The sequence below is a fragment of the Microcebus murinus genome, chromosome 10 (assembly GCF_040939455.1).
Source record: "Microcebus murinus isolate Inina chromosome 10, M.murinus_Inina_mat1.0, whole genome shotgun sequence".
Lineage (NCBI taxonomy): Eukaryota > Metazoa > Chordata > Mammalia > Primates > Cheirogaleidae > Microcebus > Microcebus murinus.
In genome coordinates this window covers 19,437,058-19,454,462 of record NC_134113.1, presented here as the reverse complement: position 1 = coordinate 19,454,462, position 17,405 = coordinate 19,437,058, and the positions used below count along the sequence as shown (strand labels likewise).

At 38.9% G+C, this 17,405-nt stretch overlaps 1 protein-coding gene across 1 annotated transcript in view; it reads right to left on the bottom strand.

The window, feature by feature from the left end:
* The window catches only part of GNPTAB (N-acetylglucosamine-1-phosphate transferase subunits alpha and beta), a 71,379-nt gene that overhangs the window by 32,792 nt on the left and 21,182 nt on the right, over positions 1 to 17,405 (bottom strand). Inside the window, exons 2-7 of the mRNA XM_012772656.3 lie at positions 15,709 to 15,794; positions 9,806 to 9,925; positions 8,702 to 8,743; positions 6,137 to 6,342; positions 1,573 to 1,637; positions 449 to 583 (exon numbers count right to left, since the gene is read on the bottom strand). Of these exons, the coding sequence (XP_012628110.1) occupies positions 449 to 583; positions 1,573 to 1,637; positions 6,137 to 6,342; positions 8,702 to 8,743; positions 9,806 to 9,925; positions 15,709 to 15,794 (654 nt within the window). The remainder of the gene's footprint in view (positions 1 to 448; positions 584 to 1,572; positions 1,638 to 6,136; positions 6,343 to 8,701; positions 8,744 to 9,805; positions 9,926 to 15,708; positions 15,795 to 17,405) is intronic.

The following is a 17,405-nucleotide window of genomic DNA, read 5'->3' as shown; positions in this document are numbered from 1 at the left end:
CTTTGAGAAAGCTTTTGATAAATATGCAGGTTAGAGTCTGTGTATTTATTACATTTATGATCTTCCCTCATCTCCTCTCTCTGTGCTTCCACTTCCTTACACCATAAATTCCATCAGAACTTTTGTCTGTTTTATCCACTGCTGTATCCCCAGCAGCTATAATGTCACCTGAGAAATTATAGGAGCTCATTTGTTAAACAAATCAATTCTGCTCTATCTGGGAAACAAGCAAACCAAATAAGACTCTTAGAATTTTGCCCAAATTAAGAATAAGGAATGAGGCTCTTACATGAATAAAAAGTCACTCTAATGACAACATACTGTGGCAGAAGAGTCCCTCTTTGCTTCTCATAATTGTCAGCTACACTCTGAAAAAATGGACCACAAGAGAAGGGTCACACATTAAAGTGACCTGCCAGTCTGATCGCTCTATTTCCTACGTTCTTACCAGTTTGACTTTAGAAGAAAGATTTTCTGGCAATTTTGTTTTAAGTTGATTTGTTTCCTTGAATGTTGGTGGAAATCCACTCAGAAAAGCCAAATCTTGCATTAGCACTAACCCAGGGACTTCTTTATCTGTTGTCTAAAATAAGAGAGAAAAACACAACTGATTTTCCATATCATGAGGCTGGTGAAAACTTACAGCTGAGAAAACTAGTAAAGATCTATTGCATCATACAAGCTTCAAAGTAAGAATGTTAGGATTATTTAAATCAATAGTCATTAACATTAGCAAGCTAACCATAGAGAAAAAGTAAACATTAAAAAGGTTCTCAGGCCAGGCGCTGTGGCTCACGCCTGTAATCCTAGCTCTTGGGAGGCCGAGGCGGGCGGATTGCTCAAGGTCAGGAGTTCAAAACCAGCCTGAGCAAGAGCGAGACCCCGTCTCTACTATAAACAGAAAGAAATTAATTGGCCAACTGATATATATATACAAAAAAAATTAGCCAGGCATAGTGGCACATGCCTGTAGTCCCAGCTACTCGGGAGGCTGAGGCAGAAGGATCACTCGAGCCCAGGAGTTTGAGGTTGCTGTGAGCTAGGCTGACACCACGGCACTCACTCTAGCCTGGACAACAAAGTGAGACTCTGTCTCAAAAAAAAAAAAAAAAAAAAAAAAAAAAAAAAGGTTCTCAGCCAGGCACAGTGGCTCATGCCTGTAATCCCAGCACTCTGGGAGGCCGAGGCAGGAGGATTGCTCAGGGTCAGGAGTTCAAAACCAGCCTGAGCAAGAGCGAGACCCCGTCTCTACTATAAATAGAAAGAAATTAATTGGCCAACTAAAAATATATAGAAAAAATTAGCCGGGCATGGTGGCACATGCCTGGAGTCCCAGCTACTTGGGAGGCTGAGGCAGGAGGATGGCTTGAGCCCAGGAGTTTGAGGTTGCTGTGAGCTAGGCTGATGCCACGGCACTCTGGCCTGGGCAAGAGAATGAGACTGTCTCAAAAGAAAAAAAAATTAAAAAAAAAATTTAAAAAGAAAAAAGGTTCTCAAAGGAAAATAGCTTTATTACTCATATTTTTATTCTAGTCTACTATAAAAAAAGCAACTAAATTTAAAATAACGTACCAAGTAGCCCCTCCAAACTGTCTGTTTGCTGTTTCCTTTAAATAGTCCAGTGTGGGCATCTTCAACTACAATCAGGAACACAATAAACAAGCATATTTTTAATGAATACTTAACTATAGTGTCTGGCAGGACACAGTACAAAGCATTTTGAGATCTATTATAGCAATATAACCCAGTCTCCAACAAAAGTAGTTAGAAGAGACAAATTTAACCCACTCAACAAAATGAGAACAATTTGGTTCAGCATACAATTAAATGTTAAATTTTGTAATACCAAAAGAAAGAATTTGCGCAGGCAGAAATGTGGAATGCTTCATGGAAGCAGCCCAATTTAAGCTAGATCTCAAAGGAGGAAAAGGACAGGATGACAGAAATCACAGATGTAGGAGCAAACATAAATATGTTTTGGGAGAAAAAAAAAAGAATCATTTAACTAGAGTAAAATATCTGGGAGTGGTGTGAGTACTAGGAAACAAGGGTAACCAGAAAGAGGGCCCTTAAATGCCAAGCAGTGGCATTTATGTCAATATCAGGGAGCCACTGTGGATCCTACAGTTCCTTAAGAGTCCCAGCTCTCTCACTAGTCCCTAAAATTCATCTGGTAATGCTGAATAGAGCAGAGCAAGTGGGGGTAAAGACTGACACAGCGCAAATGGGAGAGAGTTCTAAAGTGAGGGGGACAAGTGAGTTCAGCAGACTCGCTGCTGACATTCAGGGATCATGGAAAACAGAGAGAGGTCAGAAGGCTCCAATTCTGATCTTCAGGGTGAGCCAAAAGGGCAAGTTCTGCAAATTACAGCCTGCCAAGTAAGATGTCAATCCTGGGCAAGGATATCAAGAGTCTTATTAAAACATAGCTGGTGAGCACTGGAGAAAAGAAAGCCTTCAAAATACATTGTTTGTCTTTAAAGGAAGCACTGGGTGTTAAGAGTATGACTTCATTATGAATAAATTTATCAGATATACTTCTCTCTCTCTTTCCGTTTGTATAGTGTGTTCTACATTGGCAGATCAGAGAATTCTAATAAACCTGATTATATGTATTTGTAATCTCAGCAAAGTAGCTAATAGCATCATGTCATCTCCATGGATATAACAAAGATTTACAGACTGGATGCTTAGTTAGGTAGATTATAACTTAACAAATTCTACCGAAGAATGTGAATTATAAAGCCAAAATCAACCTAGAGGGAGGTTTAAGAGGTCTGCCATAAGTTCTGTCTTGTTGAATCCTCTATCAAGGTTTTGGAAGATGCAGAAAACATGTTTGTAAAATGTTTGCTGCTCTATTCACTATCACCAGATGGATTTTAAGGACTCTGTGAGAAAACTGTGACTCTTAAGTGGATTCACATGAAGCTGACAGAGGAGCTCTTACCTTGGATAACAGACTAAGGATTCCCTAAATTTGTGACTATTTGGAGCAATGAGTCAAATCTAGCAAAATAAAATACCCTACAAAGAAAGGTAAAATCTTTACGTTGGCACCAAAAACCAACTAAGCATAAATTAACAGAAGTATATGGGCATTAGCACATGCAAGTTTTTTTAAAAAGCAAAGTTTTAGTCACCAGTGAGTTCAGAATGAGTCAACAATGTGCTGTGGCCATACTGAATTTCCATCACATTCTGGTGCTTTTAAACAGAAGTACTTAAAATAAGAAAGGTGATAATGTTACCCAACACCACTCATCAGGAAACTCTGAAGCTTGAAACTTTTGAAGTTTGACCTTTAAAATATCCAGAATCCAATCACTTTGCACCTTCACTGCACCTCCCTGGTCTAAGCCATCTTCCCTCTTGCCTGAATCATGACAACTTTTGCCCCTATTCAAGTCTATTCCCTCCACAGCAGTCAGACTGATCCTTGTTGAACATAAGTAGTCAGATCACATTTTTCCTTTACTCAAAACCCTTGAACGATTCCTCATCCCACTCTGCATTAAGGTCAAAGTCCTTGTCATGGCTACTGGGGCCAACACCATTTGGGCCCCCTATTACTTCTCTGAGCTCGTCTACTGCCTCTCTGCCTTGTTCACTCCATTCTAGCCACACTTGCCTCCTTGCTCTTCTTCAAACATGCCAGAACACTCCTGCCTCAGGACCTTTGCACTGGCTACTCTACTGACCCAGATCACTCTTTTCTCCAATACTCATATTGATGGCTATCTCATTTTCTTCACATTTTCACTCAAAAATCACCTTTTCAGTGAGGCCTATCCCTACCAAAATTGGAACTGCAACCACCCTGCCCTCAGTTGACACTTTCTCCACAGCACTATCTTCTACAAACCATACACCTTACTTATTTACTGTGTTTACCATTTGTCTCCCTCTACCAAGATATAAACTCAATGAGGGCAGAGATTTTTATCCATGTGTTCACTGCTGCAGAAGTTCACTTGAATGAACAGTTCTGCTCTCGATGTAGAAACTGAACCACGCAGAAATAGAATTTCACTTCCTGTTGACACATTGTAAAAGTAATCTGAGAAGAGCAAACTAGGACTTGGACAAGCCCCTAAGAGACAGCTAAAGGAGCAAGAATGAAAAGAACTGTCACGTGGAGAGGGATTACATTAGTTCTGTATGACCACAGAGGGTACAGCTCTAACCTATATGAGAAAGTTATAAGAAAGCAGCTTGCAGTTCCTTTTAAAAATCAGTTTAGTCCGGAGGTAAAATGAATTGCCACAGGAGGAAACTCATTTTGTATAAATCAAAGACGACTGGAAGAAACCACGTTGCTGAGGAGATCCGGGTGCAGACTGCAGTCAGACTGTGTGACCACTGCAGTGCATAACAGCTCAAGATCTATAGGGTGAAGGGGGAGATACTTGCACTTGGAAAGGTTGAAATTTTCTTCCAAACTAAAAAACACTTGTTAAGTACCAGGCAGCCAGCACCATTAGACATTGTTCAGGATATAAACTGGAGACTGGTAAGGTTTCTGCTCAATAAAGGAATTTCATGAGAACACCATAAACTCCCAGGTAATCAAAAACTACCTTACGAATTAGACGGTAAGTATTACAGGAGTGTAGAAAAGTAAAAACAAAACTAAATCACTGGGAATGTACTAGTCTGGGAGCTTCACAGAGGAGAGAGAACCTGAGATAGGGCTGGAAAGGGGAGACGGGCTGGGAGAGGTAAGAGGAAGGGGAGGTGCCACAGGAATGAAGGACACTGACAGCTGCAACACGAGGCAGGGAGGGCAGGGGCATGGGGATCAACAGGGGAAATCAAGGCAATTAAGGCCAAACTCCAAACACCAAGAAGAGAAGTGTGAAAAGCAAATATATCCTACTATATTATCCTCTTCAAAAAGGCAGTGAACCAAAAAAATCAGGCTTTTCAGATTTGAGAGTTGTGTGCTAGACAGAGATGAACTTCACAGTAGTGAGAGCAGCAGCAGTCTATCACTAGAGTCTGTGAGCAGGAATTCAGTCTGATGCAGATGAAATGAGAAGAGTAAGGTAAGAATCTAAGAATAATTTCCAAAAAACAAAAGCCAAGTGATAGGATGACGCTAATTATTAGTTATAGAGGAAGAAAGCAAGAAGGAGGTCAGAGATGGTTCCAAAGATTTAAGCTGGGGACACTTGAGAACTGGACTCAGTGTGGTAAATGGAACATGACAGCATTCGCTGTACACATAAAACCCACAGAGCCTCCAGGCAGAGAGGGTCAGTGCAGAGAAGGAATGAGAGAGACAGAGGCCAGAGCAGGGGATGCAGGTGTGGGCTCAGCAGGTGAGTGGCCAAGTGGGAAGATGGAATCTCTAAGGATGGAGTGCAGTTTTATGCCAGGAGTTATAATTTTAACTCTATTATCTGTTTAAATCATCTGTTGCCTTATACACAGTAGAAATTTATTTTTCACAATTCTGGTGGCCAAAAGTCTGAGATCAGAGTGCTAGCAAGGTTGGCTTCTGGTGAGGGTCCTTCTCTAGGTTGCAGGTAACATCTTCTCGTAACCTCATATGGTGGAGAACAGAGGTGGCTCTCTGGGATGTCTTTTACAAGGGCACCAATCCCATTCATGAGGGCAGAGCCCTCATGACCTAATCACCTACCCTAAAGCCCCACTTTCCAATACCATCACTGGTATAATTTTAGGGGTTAGGATTTCAACATATGAATTTTGGAGGAAACACAAACATTAAGTCCATAACCTCTATATAACCAGACATCTCAGAATGTAAAGTATAAATGCTCCAGGTATGTTCCGTCTAAATTGCAGAAAACAACTGTGTTGAATTATGTGATAGAAAAACAGCCTATAGAAAAATTTAGAGCCAAGATAATAACGTAATTGTGAGTATTGGATTGAAGGTCCTCACCACAACACAGAGTAAAATAAATATATGGAGTAAAGTATATGCAATTTATATCCCTTTCTGAGGTTAAGATTGAAATGCAAAGGTATCTCTTTTGCTTCTCTTTTCCGTTTTTAACTAACCAGACATTTCTTTAAAACTGAATCATTTCCATTCCATTCAGAATTTTGTTATTCAAATATCCAATGATAACATGATTTTAGAATATCCATAAAAAGATCTTACCGTCCTTAGTACTGTCGAAAACAACAACTGAGACATTAGTAGAAGGATTTTTTGGTTTTGCAACATTGAATATGTCACTGGCAGAATGAAAAGAAGGATAAAGAGATGGCAGGTCTTTCAGGGTGATGTTGGCTGGCAGGGCTGGGTCCAGGATAAGCATTGGCACCTTAATACAGTGTGTCAGCAAACATTCTAACTGCTTCTCACTGGAAAGAAACATCAACATGCTTACAACTATATTCTTTAAATTTAATGAATAATGAGAAGCTTCTTGGTACTATCAAATTTTCCAGATTTTTTCCACAGTCTATTAAAAATCACAATATTTTAATAAATTAGGAGTTTTATCTCATGAATACAGAAATATAGCAAGTTAGCAAGTATGATACAAAATTATTAACTTCAACTCTAAAGATAGAGCTTTCAAAATCCTATTAATAAAACAAGATTGTCAAAGTTTACTAACTCAAAAGTGCACAAGAAATAAAGCACTTCCTTACCATATTTAAAGAGTATTCATAATTACAATGAAGCTCATTATTAGACAGATTAGGAAATAGGTAGATTCTCATTAATAGTGTCATTGTTACCAGATAAAATTTACCAATTCCCATTAGAATATAATTAAATACATTGAATATGACACTACATTGATGCAAACAAAAGCAAATGGGCCATGATTCTAATATGAATTTATATGAGATATTTCTATCTGAATATGAGAAATATCTAGAACATATCATCTGAATAAACTAATGGATGGGCAAAAGACAAGGCTAGAAAATCACAAAGTAGGCACTATAACCAATTAAAAACATATAAAATTGTTCAACTTCCCTAACATTCAAAGAAATACAAAAGAAAACAATGAGATATCACCTTTTATTTACTAAATTACCATCCCCCCAAAAATGATGACTCAATGCAAATACAGTAAACCTGTTCTTCTCAAACACTGCTAGTATCACTCCAAATGACACCAACTCTTTGGGAAAGCAATTTGCTAATATATACATACATCTATGATGTATAATATACCGATGTATACATATATACTTATTCAGAATCATAAAAACATACATATGTTTCTTTCTCAGTAATCTTACTTCCAGGAATCTAGTCCAAGTAGGGAGAGAGAAACAAAACAGGAAAAACAAACAAACCCACTCAAAGAAAATGTCACAAATCCAAATATAAACATCACAAAATATTTACAACAGTGAAAATACAGAAATCCCAACATTTAGTAAATTACAGCACAATGACTTTGTAGAATATTATGCAACTGTTAAAACTGAAAAGTATGAAGCATGAAGATAATGTATCAACACAGAAATATGTATGATTATATTAAGTAAAAAAAGTAGGATATAAAATTACACACAGATTAAAAACTGTAACTACTGAAATATGTATTAAGAGGAAATAATAAATAAAAATGTTAATAGTTGTTGAATGAGGATCACAAAATTATGTGAGTTTTTCTTTTCACTTTTCCCTCAATCTTTCTTTTTTTTTTTTTTTAAGACAAAGTCTCGCTCTGTTGCCTGGGCTAGAGTGACATGGTGTCAGCCTAGCTCACAACAACCTCAAACTCCTGGGCTCAAGGGACCCTCCTGCCTCAGCCTCCCGAGTAGTTGGGACTACAGGTGCATGCCACCATGCCCAGCTAATTTTTTTTTTCTATTTTTAGTAAATATGGGGTCTCACTCTTGCTCAGGCTGGTCTCAAACTCCTGAGCTCAAGCAATCCTCCCACCTCGGCCTCCCAGAGTGCTAGGATTACAGGCATGAGCCACTGTGCCTGGCCTTCCCTCAATCTTAATGTCACACCATTACTTTTATTTAAACAACTTAAGTCATTTACAAAATAGTATTAACATTAGCATAATTTATAAATAAGACTCCATAATTAACACAAAGAGATGATTCAGAAGGTACTTCTGGATCTTGAAATTCCCCAGGATCTTCTCTATGCATAACTGTTTTTGAAAGTCTAATGGTTAAGTGGGGGAAGTGGCAGTTAACAGAGGTTTCCACTTGCCAGTGAGACAGTCTTGCTTTAAAGACCTATCAGAGTCAGGGATGATTCAACTGCAGACAGATATATGATTCTTGTCATTAGGATAAATACCCTTCCCAGGTCCTTAAATATAAAAATACAATTTTATAGCTTTTAAAGAAATATATATTAAACATACAAGTAAATTGGATATAAATTTTATAAATGAAAGCATTGGGTATAAGTTAGAGTTCAAGCAGACCAAGAAAACAGTGCACCAAGACAGATTAATGGGAACTATAAAGAAGGGAATTCTTGGTACTCTAACCCTTCCAAATGTAATAAAGCTTTGGTTAGCCAGCACTCAATTAACCAGAGTTCTCAGTCAACCATGCATTCAGCATTGCAAAATTTCCCATCTAATGGAGCCACCCACTTTGGGGGTCAAAAACTAGCAATAGAGTAAATATAAAATACTGTGTACCCAACAAAAACAAGTGACAATCTGGAAATTTCACTTCAGTTCTTCAATTTTTCTTCTTGAGAAGAAATCAAAATGTTTACCTCTTCTTAGTTGGTTCTGTTGTATTCTTCCCAAGGATTTCTCTAATGAAAAGAAAACAGAGTTCATTACAAATGCATGAACTAGTGGTAGCACTAAATGAGAATAAAAGGGACTTACAAAGTTGATGTTCCTGGTTACTCCAATGAAACTAACATACTGGTAGGAAGCACTATAATGCTTACATTTAAAATGGATAACAAATTAAATGTTCCAATGAAATATTACCAACAACACTGTACTTCCCCCTATAACAAAGACAGTTTACTTAAAATGTTAACTTTTGTATTTTACTAGTAAAAGATGGTACCAGGCTGTCAGTCATTTATTTTCATGCACTGGGAAGGTCTTACGTCTTTTAACAGAGAGAAAGAGAGAATTTCTTGCAGTATAAGGTGGTCAGTGACCTAAAACTGGGGTGTACCTCTGCCATTTACAAAGAAGTGAATGAGGTTCTCAGAAAATACTCCTGAGGAACCAGAGGGGAAGTTACATCAGCCAGATTCCCAGCTCTGAAGGTTTTATGGAAGTCTACGGTATCTTTCCCAGGTAAAGTAAATAGAATGATCAAAATCACATATTAAAAAAAAGTACCTAAGTTTCTAATTCCATAGTCCATGATGTGTTCTTAAGAGGGAAAAGGGAATATGCTTCTTCCTGTCTTTTTCAAATGGAAACAAGTCTGTAGGCCTATTATATTTTTCAAAGGAATAATAATCTGTCTTACTGTGAAGCTATTTTGCATAATAAACCCTTACTTCATGAAAATGTCACACTGGGACTTGAATGAGTGAGCAGGAAGCCTAGAGCTTTCCTGGGACTCTCCTACTTTAGGCCCCTTGAAGACCAAGTCATCTCTAGAGCACCTGTTCACAAAATGGGCATCTAACAAAGTAAGGCCAGCATCTGGCAGAAATAGCCAAATCCTCCTTAGGCACCAGGAAACAAGGATCAGACATATGGCTGCCAAGATCTTGCAATGGTGTGGATTTGAGAGGTGGATTTTTGTTTGTATAGCATTGTGAAAGTCAACTCACCCTTCTCAAATGCATGCTTACTTGTGCTCATAGGACTACGTGTGTTTGTTTTTTAAAAATAAGTTTTACCTCATTGCTTTCTGCTCCTCCTCCATCTGTTCTCTGACCTGCTGTAGCTCCTTCAGTAGTTCAAGATCCGTGCCATTCACCCAGGTGTAAACCACGTCGATCGGCATGGGCAGACAGAGCCTAGGGCAAACCCACAAGACCTCCAGCTTAAATGCATTTTTCCAATATATTTGGAATAAGACTATAACAGGGTTTAAACACAGAGATCATGGGAAAAAATCAATGAAAAGGTAATCCAGGCCGGGCGTGGTGGCTCACGCCTGTAATCCTAGCACTCTGGGAGGCCGAGGTGGGCGGACTGCTCGAGGTCAGGAGTTTGAAACTAGCCTGAGCAAGAGTGAGACCCCGTATCTACTATAAATAGAAAGAAATTAATTGGCCAACTAATATATATAGGGAAAAAAAATTAGCCGGGCATGGTGGCGCATGCCTGTAGTCCCAGCTACTCGGGAGGCTGAGGCAGGAGGATTGCTTGAGCCCAGGAGTTTGAGGTTGCTGTGAGCTAGGCTGACTCCACGGCACTCACTCTAGCCTGTGGAACAAAGCAAGACTCTGTCTCAAAAAAAAAAAAAAAAAAGGTAATCCAACTGTGGTACATTATCACAGAAATGCATGTTTTCAAACTGGAGCTGGGGGCCTCCTATTTGTCAAGTACCTTCTCTATGAGTTGCATTATGCTAGACACTTCACATAATTTCCATCGTTTGATCCTCACAACCACCCTGTAAGGAGGCTGGTATTACTCTATTTTAAAGGTTATTTGCAGTGGTCTTGGAAGCTTGGTTTAGATTAAATTGCTGTATTCTCATAGCTAACCAGGGAGCTGGGATGCAAATGCAGCCAAAACAGAAAAGAAAATAGAAGCTTAAAGAACAAAGTTACATGGCCGGGCGCGGTGGCTCACGCCTGTAATCCTAGCTCTCTGGGAGGCCGAGACGGGCGGATTGCTCAAGGTCAGGAGTTCGAAACCAGCCTGAGCAAGAGCAAGACCTCATCTCTACTATAAATAGAAAGAAATTAATTGGCCAACTAATATATATAGAAAAAATTAGCCGGGCATGGTGGCACATGCCTGTAGTCCCAGCTACTCGGGAGGCTGAGGCAGGAGGATCGCTTGAGCCCAGGAGTTTGAGGTTGCTGTGAGCTAGGCTGACGCCACGGCACTCTAGCCTGGGCAACAAGTGAGACTCTGTCTCAAAAAAAAAAAAAAAAAAAAGAAAAGAAAAAAAGAACAAAGTTACAAAAAAAGAAAAGGTTATTGAATAGCCCATGATGGAGACTTAGTCCTATTCAGTACTGCAGCCTTCTCGTGCCCTCCGGCCCCCAAGCCCAACTTCTCCCTGGCCTCCTCACTCTGCCCTGCTTTTCCTTTTTTCATACTACTTATCATCTTTCTAACATATTAAACAATTAACTTGTGACCTATACTGTTAATTATGTGTGTTCTCCCCTTAGATTGTAAGCTCCAACAAGGTGGGAAACTTTACTGCTTTGTTCCCTCAAGTATCCAAGCAATGAGAAGAGTACCTGGCACGTAGGTGCCCAGTAACTTTGCGAACATGAGACGCTAGTGTACAGAAGACCTTCCTGAACCTGCACCATTTTTCCTAAGTACCTTATCCTCATAACAAGAAGTCAGGCACACTTTCAACTCTTGAGTGTGCTCTTTAAGTCTCACCTTAGTGATTGTGTCCAGATTTTACCCTTGCCAAAAGCATTTTTCCCCATTCTCTCATTGACTTACCAAAACCTACCCATCTTTCAGGGCCTACTCCAGACCCATGCCACTTTGATGTATGAGTTCATGTATATATTTGGGTAATGATATTACTTTTCATGGGCTGTTGCCAGTTTAGTATTTTCCAAGAAACTGTATAGTTTTGGGGGCATTTTGTTTTAAGCCAAGGACCAAAGCTTACCCTTTTACCATCTATTTGTCCTCCCCACAGCCCAGGTACAGATTAGGATGATTCTGGTTTCAACCATATCACACACTGTGGGATTAATTATCTCATGGGAAAATAAATGCAGGTTGGTGGATAAATCCTTCAAATTATGGAAAGAAAAAATAAATGTTATAGAAGTGTCAACCACCTTTAACTTAAAAGAAAGAGGTGAGATGACTGGACGAAAGGAATGTTTATCCATTCACTGAATAAATATGTATCGAGCACTTAGTATGTGCTATGCACTGTTCTAGATGCTAGGGATTCAGCAGTAAATAAAACAAAACCCAAATCTATGCCTTCATAGAGCTTACATTCTAAAGGGGTGAAAACAGGAAATAAACCAAATAAATGGAGATAAAGTCAGATTATGTTATGGAGAAAACAAAGCAGCAAATGAAGACAGAAAGTATGTCTATGTAGGGGGTTAGTTTTAAAAAGGGGGCTCAGAGATGGCCTTCGTGAAAAGGTGGTATTTCCAGCAGAGATGTGAAGGGAAGAGAGGAAGCAAGCCAGCTGGATAAATGGGGGGAGAATGGGCCAGAAAAGGGAACATCTCATGCAAATGCCCTCAGACAGACATATATCTCCAATCTCACTTGTTCAAGAACCTGGTGGCGCAGAGACAAAGTGAACAAATGGTAGAATGTAATAGGAGGTGAAGGTCAACAAGGTAACAGAGGATCCAGAGCTTCATCAGGAAAATGAAGAATCACCTTATACTCCAGCACATGTGACAGCTGAGTATCTACCAACTCTCATCAAGATTTTCCACTGCCTGCAGAATAAAGTCTAAATTCCTTCATAATCTGTGCCTTGCACTCTGGATGCTTCAATTGGATACCCTTATCCAAATATGACAAAAACTTGCAACACTTTGTGCCTTTAAACATACTTTTCCCTAGGCCTAGAATGTTCTTTCTTTCATGCTTCCTTTAACTAACTACCTCCTCCTTCCCCAAGTCCCCTCTTCCCTCACCCCCTAACAAAGAGAATTTATTGCTTAATATGCAGTTTTCATACGACTTTGTACTCTAAGGCTGCAGTCCCACTCCCCACCCCATATGTTGCACTGGTACCAGTCCGTGGCCTGTTAGCAATCATGCTGAAGAGCTCTACCGAGCCTTGTCTGTAGAAAAACTGTCTTCCATGAAAGTTGGGGGGGGGGGACACATCACAGGAAGTGAGCTGAAGCAAAGGAAGCTTCATCTGTATTTACAGCCACTCCCCATCGCTCACATCACTGCTTGAGCTCCAACTCACCCCGGTCTGTGGAAAAATTGTCTTCCATGAAACTGGTCCCTGATGCCAAAATGGTTGGGGACCGCTGCTAAGGAATCCTTATCATACTGTGCTGTACTATTTTTTATGCATACATATTTTCCACTAGATGGATTATCTCTAGGGCTGAAATGGTATCATGCATTCTTTGTCCTGATTCATTAATTATCCCCTCTTTCCTACATCTGCTGCCTCTCTCACCCTACTGTAACAGTATGCAAAAGCTTCCCCATATAGGTTTTTTTTTTCTATATTTATCTATATCAATGGTTCTCAAATGTTAGTAGGCATCAAAATCACAGATTGCTGGGCTCCATCTCTAGTGTTTCTGATTCAATAGGTCTAGAAAGAGGCCCCAGAATTTGCTTCTCTATCAAGTTCCCAGGTAATCCACCTGCTGCTGCTCCAGAAATCACACTTTGAGAACTGCTGACTTATCTGTAGGTTACACTTCACTTTTTTTGCCACTGAAATGCTAGTTCTATGTAAAGTCAATGAGTTCATCTTGTCCACCACTATACGCTTAGGGCCTAGAATAGTGCCTGGTACATGAGTGGGGTTTAATACATATTTGTTAGATAAATAACTCCTTCAGCATTTATATCAGTCTTTCCTAGTTAAAAAAAAAATCTATCTGCCTCACATTGCCCACATGTAAATTATCCAAGGTCATCTCATTTCCAATCTCTTAGGTAGTTTGGATTCAGACTAAAAATAAATTTTAAAAAACTGCTTAAGTGAAATATTTTTAAAAGAAAAGGTTAAAAAATGAGGGGGGAAGAGAACTGCATATTCTGAAGATTTCCTGTAAAAGTAATTATTTGCTATTAAAGATTTTTTAACATACTCAAGAGATAACCATATATGTTCAATGTATAAAAACATAATATATTCATAATATAATGTATGTATTACATGATCAGCTTAATTCTCTGGTGAAATTAACAATCCCAAGAAGATCATGTGATCTGCACAAGGTCAATGAGTCAGTTATTTTTCTACTATTAGACATGGTCACGGTGAGTATGAATCTTTTGTTCTAACCACTAGCCACTATCTGGGTTCACAGATGAGAAGGCAGGCTTTATCTTACAGCTAAAGACTAAGTCTTTAGTCAGAACAAAAGCAGTGGTGACACTGATACTACTTTTATTTTAATCACTGTGGTTTAAGGGAACATTAAAGTCACTTAGTAGTCCCTTGGTTCTATATTCTACAAAGTAGGCAAGAAAACACAGAACTTAAATAGTATCTTAGAACCAAAGAGTTGGAAGAGATTTTACACTTAATCTAATATCCACATTTTAAAGATGACAAAACTGAGCCCCAAACTGACTTACTGCCTCATAATTAGTAGCAGTGGAAAATTTACATATTTACTTGTTAATGTCACATAGAACGGGATTTTTTTTTCATTCAGGGCAAACAACCTTAAAAAGATTTGTACAGAAACTAGCAAAAGAATGAAAACATTCTATAAAAACAAGGGCATTTTAAAATATATTAGAACATGTGGCATGTTGTATTATGATCCACTTATTTGTTATCATCAAAATTAGGCAATTTTGAATATTCCTACATAGCAATCAAACTAATTTTAATGCCATCTAAAATTAGAAGACACATTTCACACAAAATTTTTTTAATTCTTTAGAAAGAGAACAAAACTATTTGATTAAAACTGCTGACCTCAAAATCTGCATTTTCTAATAAGCTAGTTTTCTTTCTAAAAGTTTGATGCTCTTTCAGGGCAGAGAACTACACATCTGTGCCCTATCAGAACATGGGTGCTCAATAAATGAGTAATAAAAGTTGATCAATTTTGAACTTCCTTTAGGGAAACTAGCTGTTGTTAAAATGAAAATTGGAGTAGTAGGAAATTATATTTCATTAAGAATCCTTTAATGCAATAGTTCTCAGAATGTGGTCACCAGACCAGCAACTTCAGCATCACCAGATAACTTGATGGAAATGCAAATTTTCAGGGCCCTTCTGAGACCTACAGACTCAGAAAGTCTGAGCTGGGAAACAACTGTTATTTTCTCAGGCCCTCCACTACAAGCTGAAGTTTGAGAACTGCTACATTAAGAAATGGTTCTCAAACTTTTTAGCCTCCAGATCCTTAGCAACTAAAAAATTATTAAGGACCCCAAAAAGCTTTTTTTAATAGTTTATAATTATCTACATTTGCTATATTAAAAAAAAAATTAGACATTTAAAAAATACTAAGATATTTTAAAACAATAATAATAGGCCAGGTGCGGCGGCTTACACCTGTAATCCCAGCACTTCAGGAGGCTGAGGTGGAAGGATTGCTTGAGGCCAGGAGTTTGAAGCCAGCATGGGCAACGCAGCAAGACCTCATGCCCTCATGTCTACAAAAAATTTAAAAATTAGCTGTATGTGGTGGTGCATGCCTGTAGTTCTAGCTACTTGAGAGGCTGAGGCAGGAAGATCAAGCCCAGGGATATGAGGTTACAGTGAGCTATGATTGAGTCACTGCATTCCAGCCTGGGTGATAGAGCAAGACCCTGTCTCTCAAAAAACATAAATAAGTTAAACTATATCTTTAACTTGGAAAGATCCTTCAACTGTCATATTTAAAGCATGGATGATTTTATGACTTATCATTTAGGTCCAAATAACAGATATGATTCAAAATAGATCTCTTCTCACCGGTTCTGAAAGGACTTTCCAGCAACATTGTCTCTATAGGAATCAAACAAGACATGGTATTGATCTCGGCTCCATTCCAGAACCACCTGGAAAGAAGAAAAAGAAACAATGTTTTCTCTGTGTCAAGAACTAAGAATATATCTTTGAACATGTGTCCTAGAAAAAACAAAACAAAACTAAGAGTATTTAACTTTCATTTCATTTTAATTTCATTAGGAATTGCTAAAGGAATAGGCAAAGCAATCAAAATTTATTCCTTCAGTTACTGTCTACCACATACCAGACACTGTGCTAGATCCAGACAAATAAGCTACAGTTCCTGACCTGGACAGCCTAAAAGATTTAGTGTCTCACTGTGCTTTAGACAGGGGTAGAGGAATCAAAGAAGTTCAAGAGGATGTGATATTTGAATTGGGTCTTGAAGAATGAGTTCACCAGGTAAGGAGAAAGGGGCTGACAGCCAGTTGGAAGAGTATATTCAAAGGCTGGGAAGCAGCAAGGGCAGATTGTTTTAGAGCAACTCTGTAGCTGGCTTTGTCTAGAGCACAAGTAGATAACTACAGAGCAATGCAGCTAGGAAAGAAAGCTGGGCCCTAACTGCGATAGGTCTTCTGTGCCTTGGGATGAAGAGATACTGAAAGATTTTAAGGCAGCTACACATCCATCTAAAGTTTAAGAAAGACTCTTCAGCATACATGAACACAAGCTGAAACAGAAGGGACTGACAAAATACGGGAGGAGGATGATCTTATTATCTACACAGTTTCAGCTGATGACCTTGCTGAACATTTCAGAAGGAAGTGGAAAGCCTCCTCTTGTCTGCATCTCAAATCTATAAACCTACCCAGACATATGCCCCATTTTCTTCTTCACTCTTTTTACCATAGATGAAGTGTCTCTCCTCTTTGCAAACATCTAATCTCTGTCCATTTGCTCTGGATCTCATCAACTCTCATGTTCTTAAGACCTTGCCTCTCTCATTTTCTCCCAATAGGATTACTCCCCTCAGCACTTAAACATGTTCCAGTATCTCAGAAAAACTTTGCCTTCATTCCACATCCCTCCCAGCTAGTCCCTCTATCCCAATTCTGTCCCTTTCAAGATCATCTCCCGCTCCCTCCTCCTTCAACCTTCAGCCCACTTCAATATTACTTGCCAAGCCCTCCACCTTGTCAAATCCTATGACATTTTCCTGATCTCTCTCTTACTCAATTCATAGCGGCTGCCTAGTTAGTTCTTCTTTCTTAAAATGCTTTCTTGGTTTTCCTCCTATCACTCTGGTGTCTCCTTTTCTGACTCCTTTACCAGCTTATCCTCTGCTATCTAATCTTTGTATATGTCCTTTATTCTATTCCTCTTCCTGAAATGCCCTGCTTCCTGCCCAGGCTTCTTCCAGCATCCCATTCCACCACCCCTCGGAAATGGCCCTACTGCATTCAGATGGGCCATAGGAGCCCCAATTGTTTAAATTTCATTTCAGACAGCAGAAAGGAAAGAAAGGGAAAGCTCTGCCCCTCTGTTAAGGAGACTTTCTGGAAGCTACACCTACTACTTCTGTCTTCATCAGCCAGAACTTAAATAAATCTGAGAAGTTAAAATTTATCAAAACTTATACACATAAACACAGTTTGCAGCTGAGAGAATGTAAAGATGCAATATTAAATAACTGCATAAAATTAACTGTAATATATGCTATA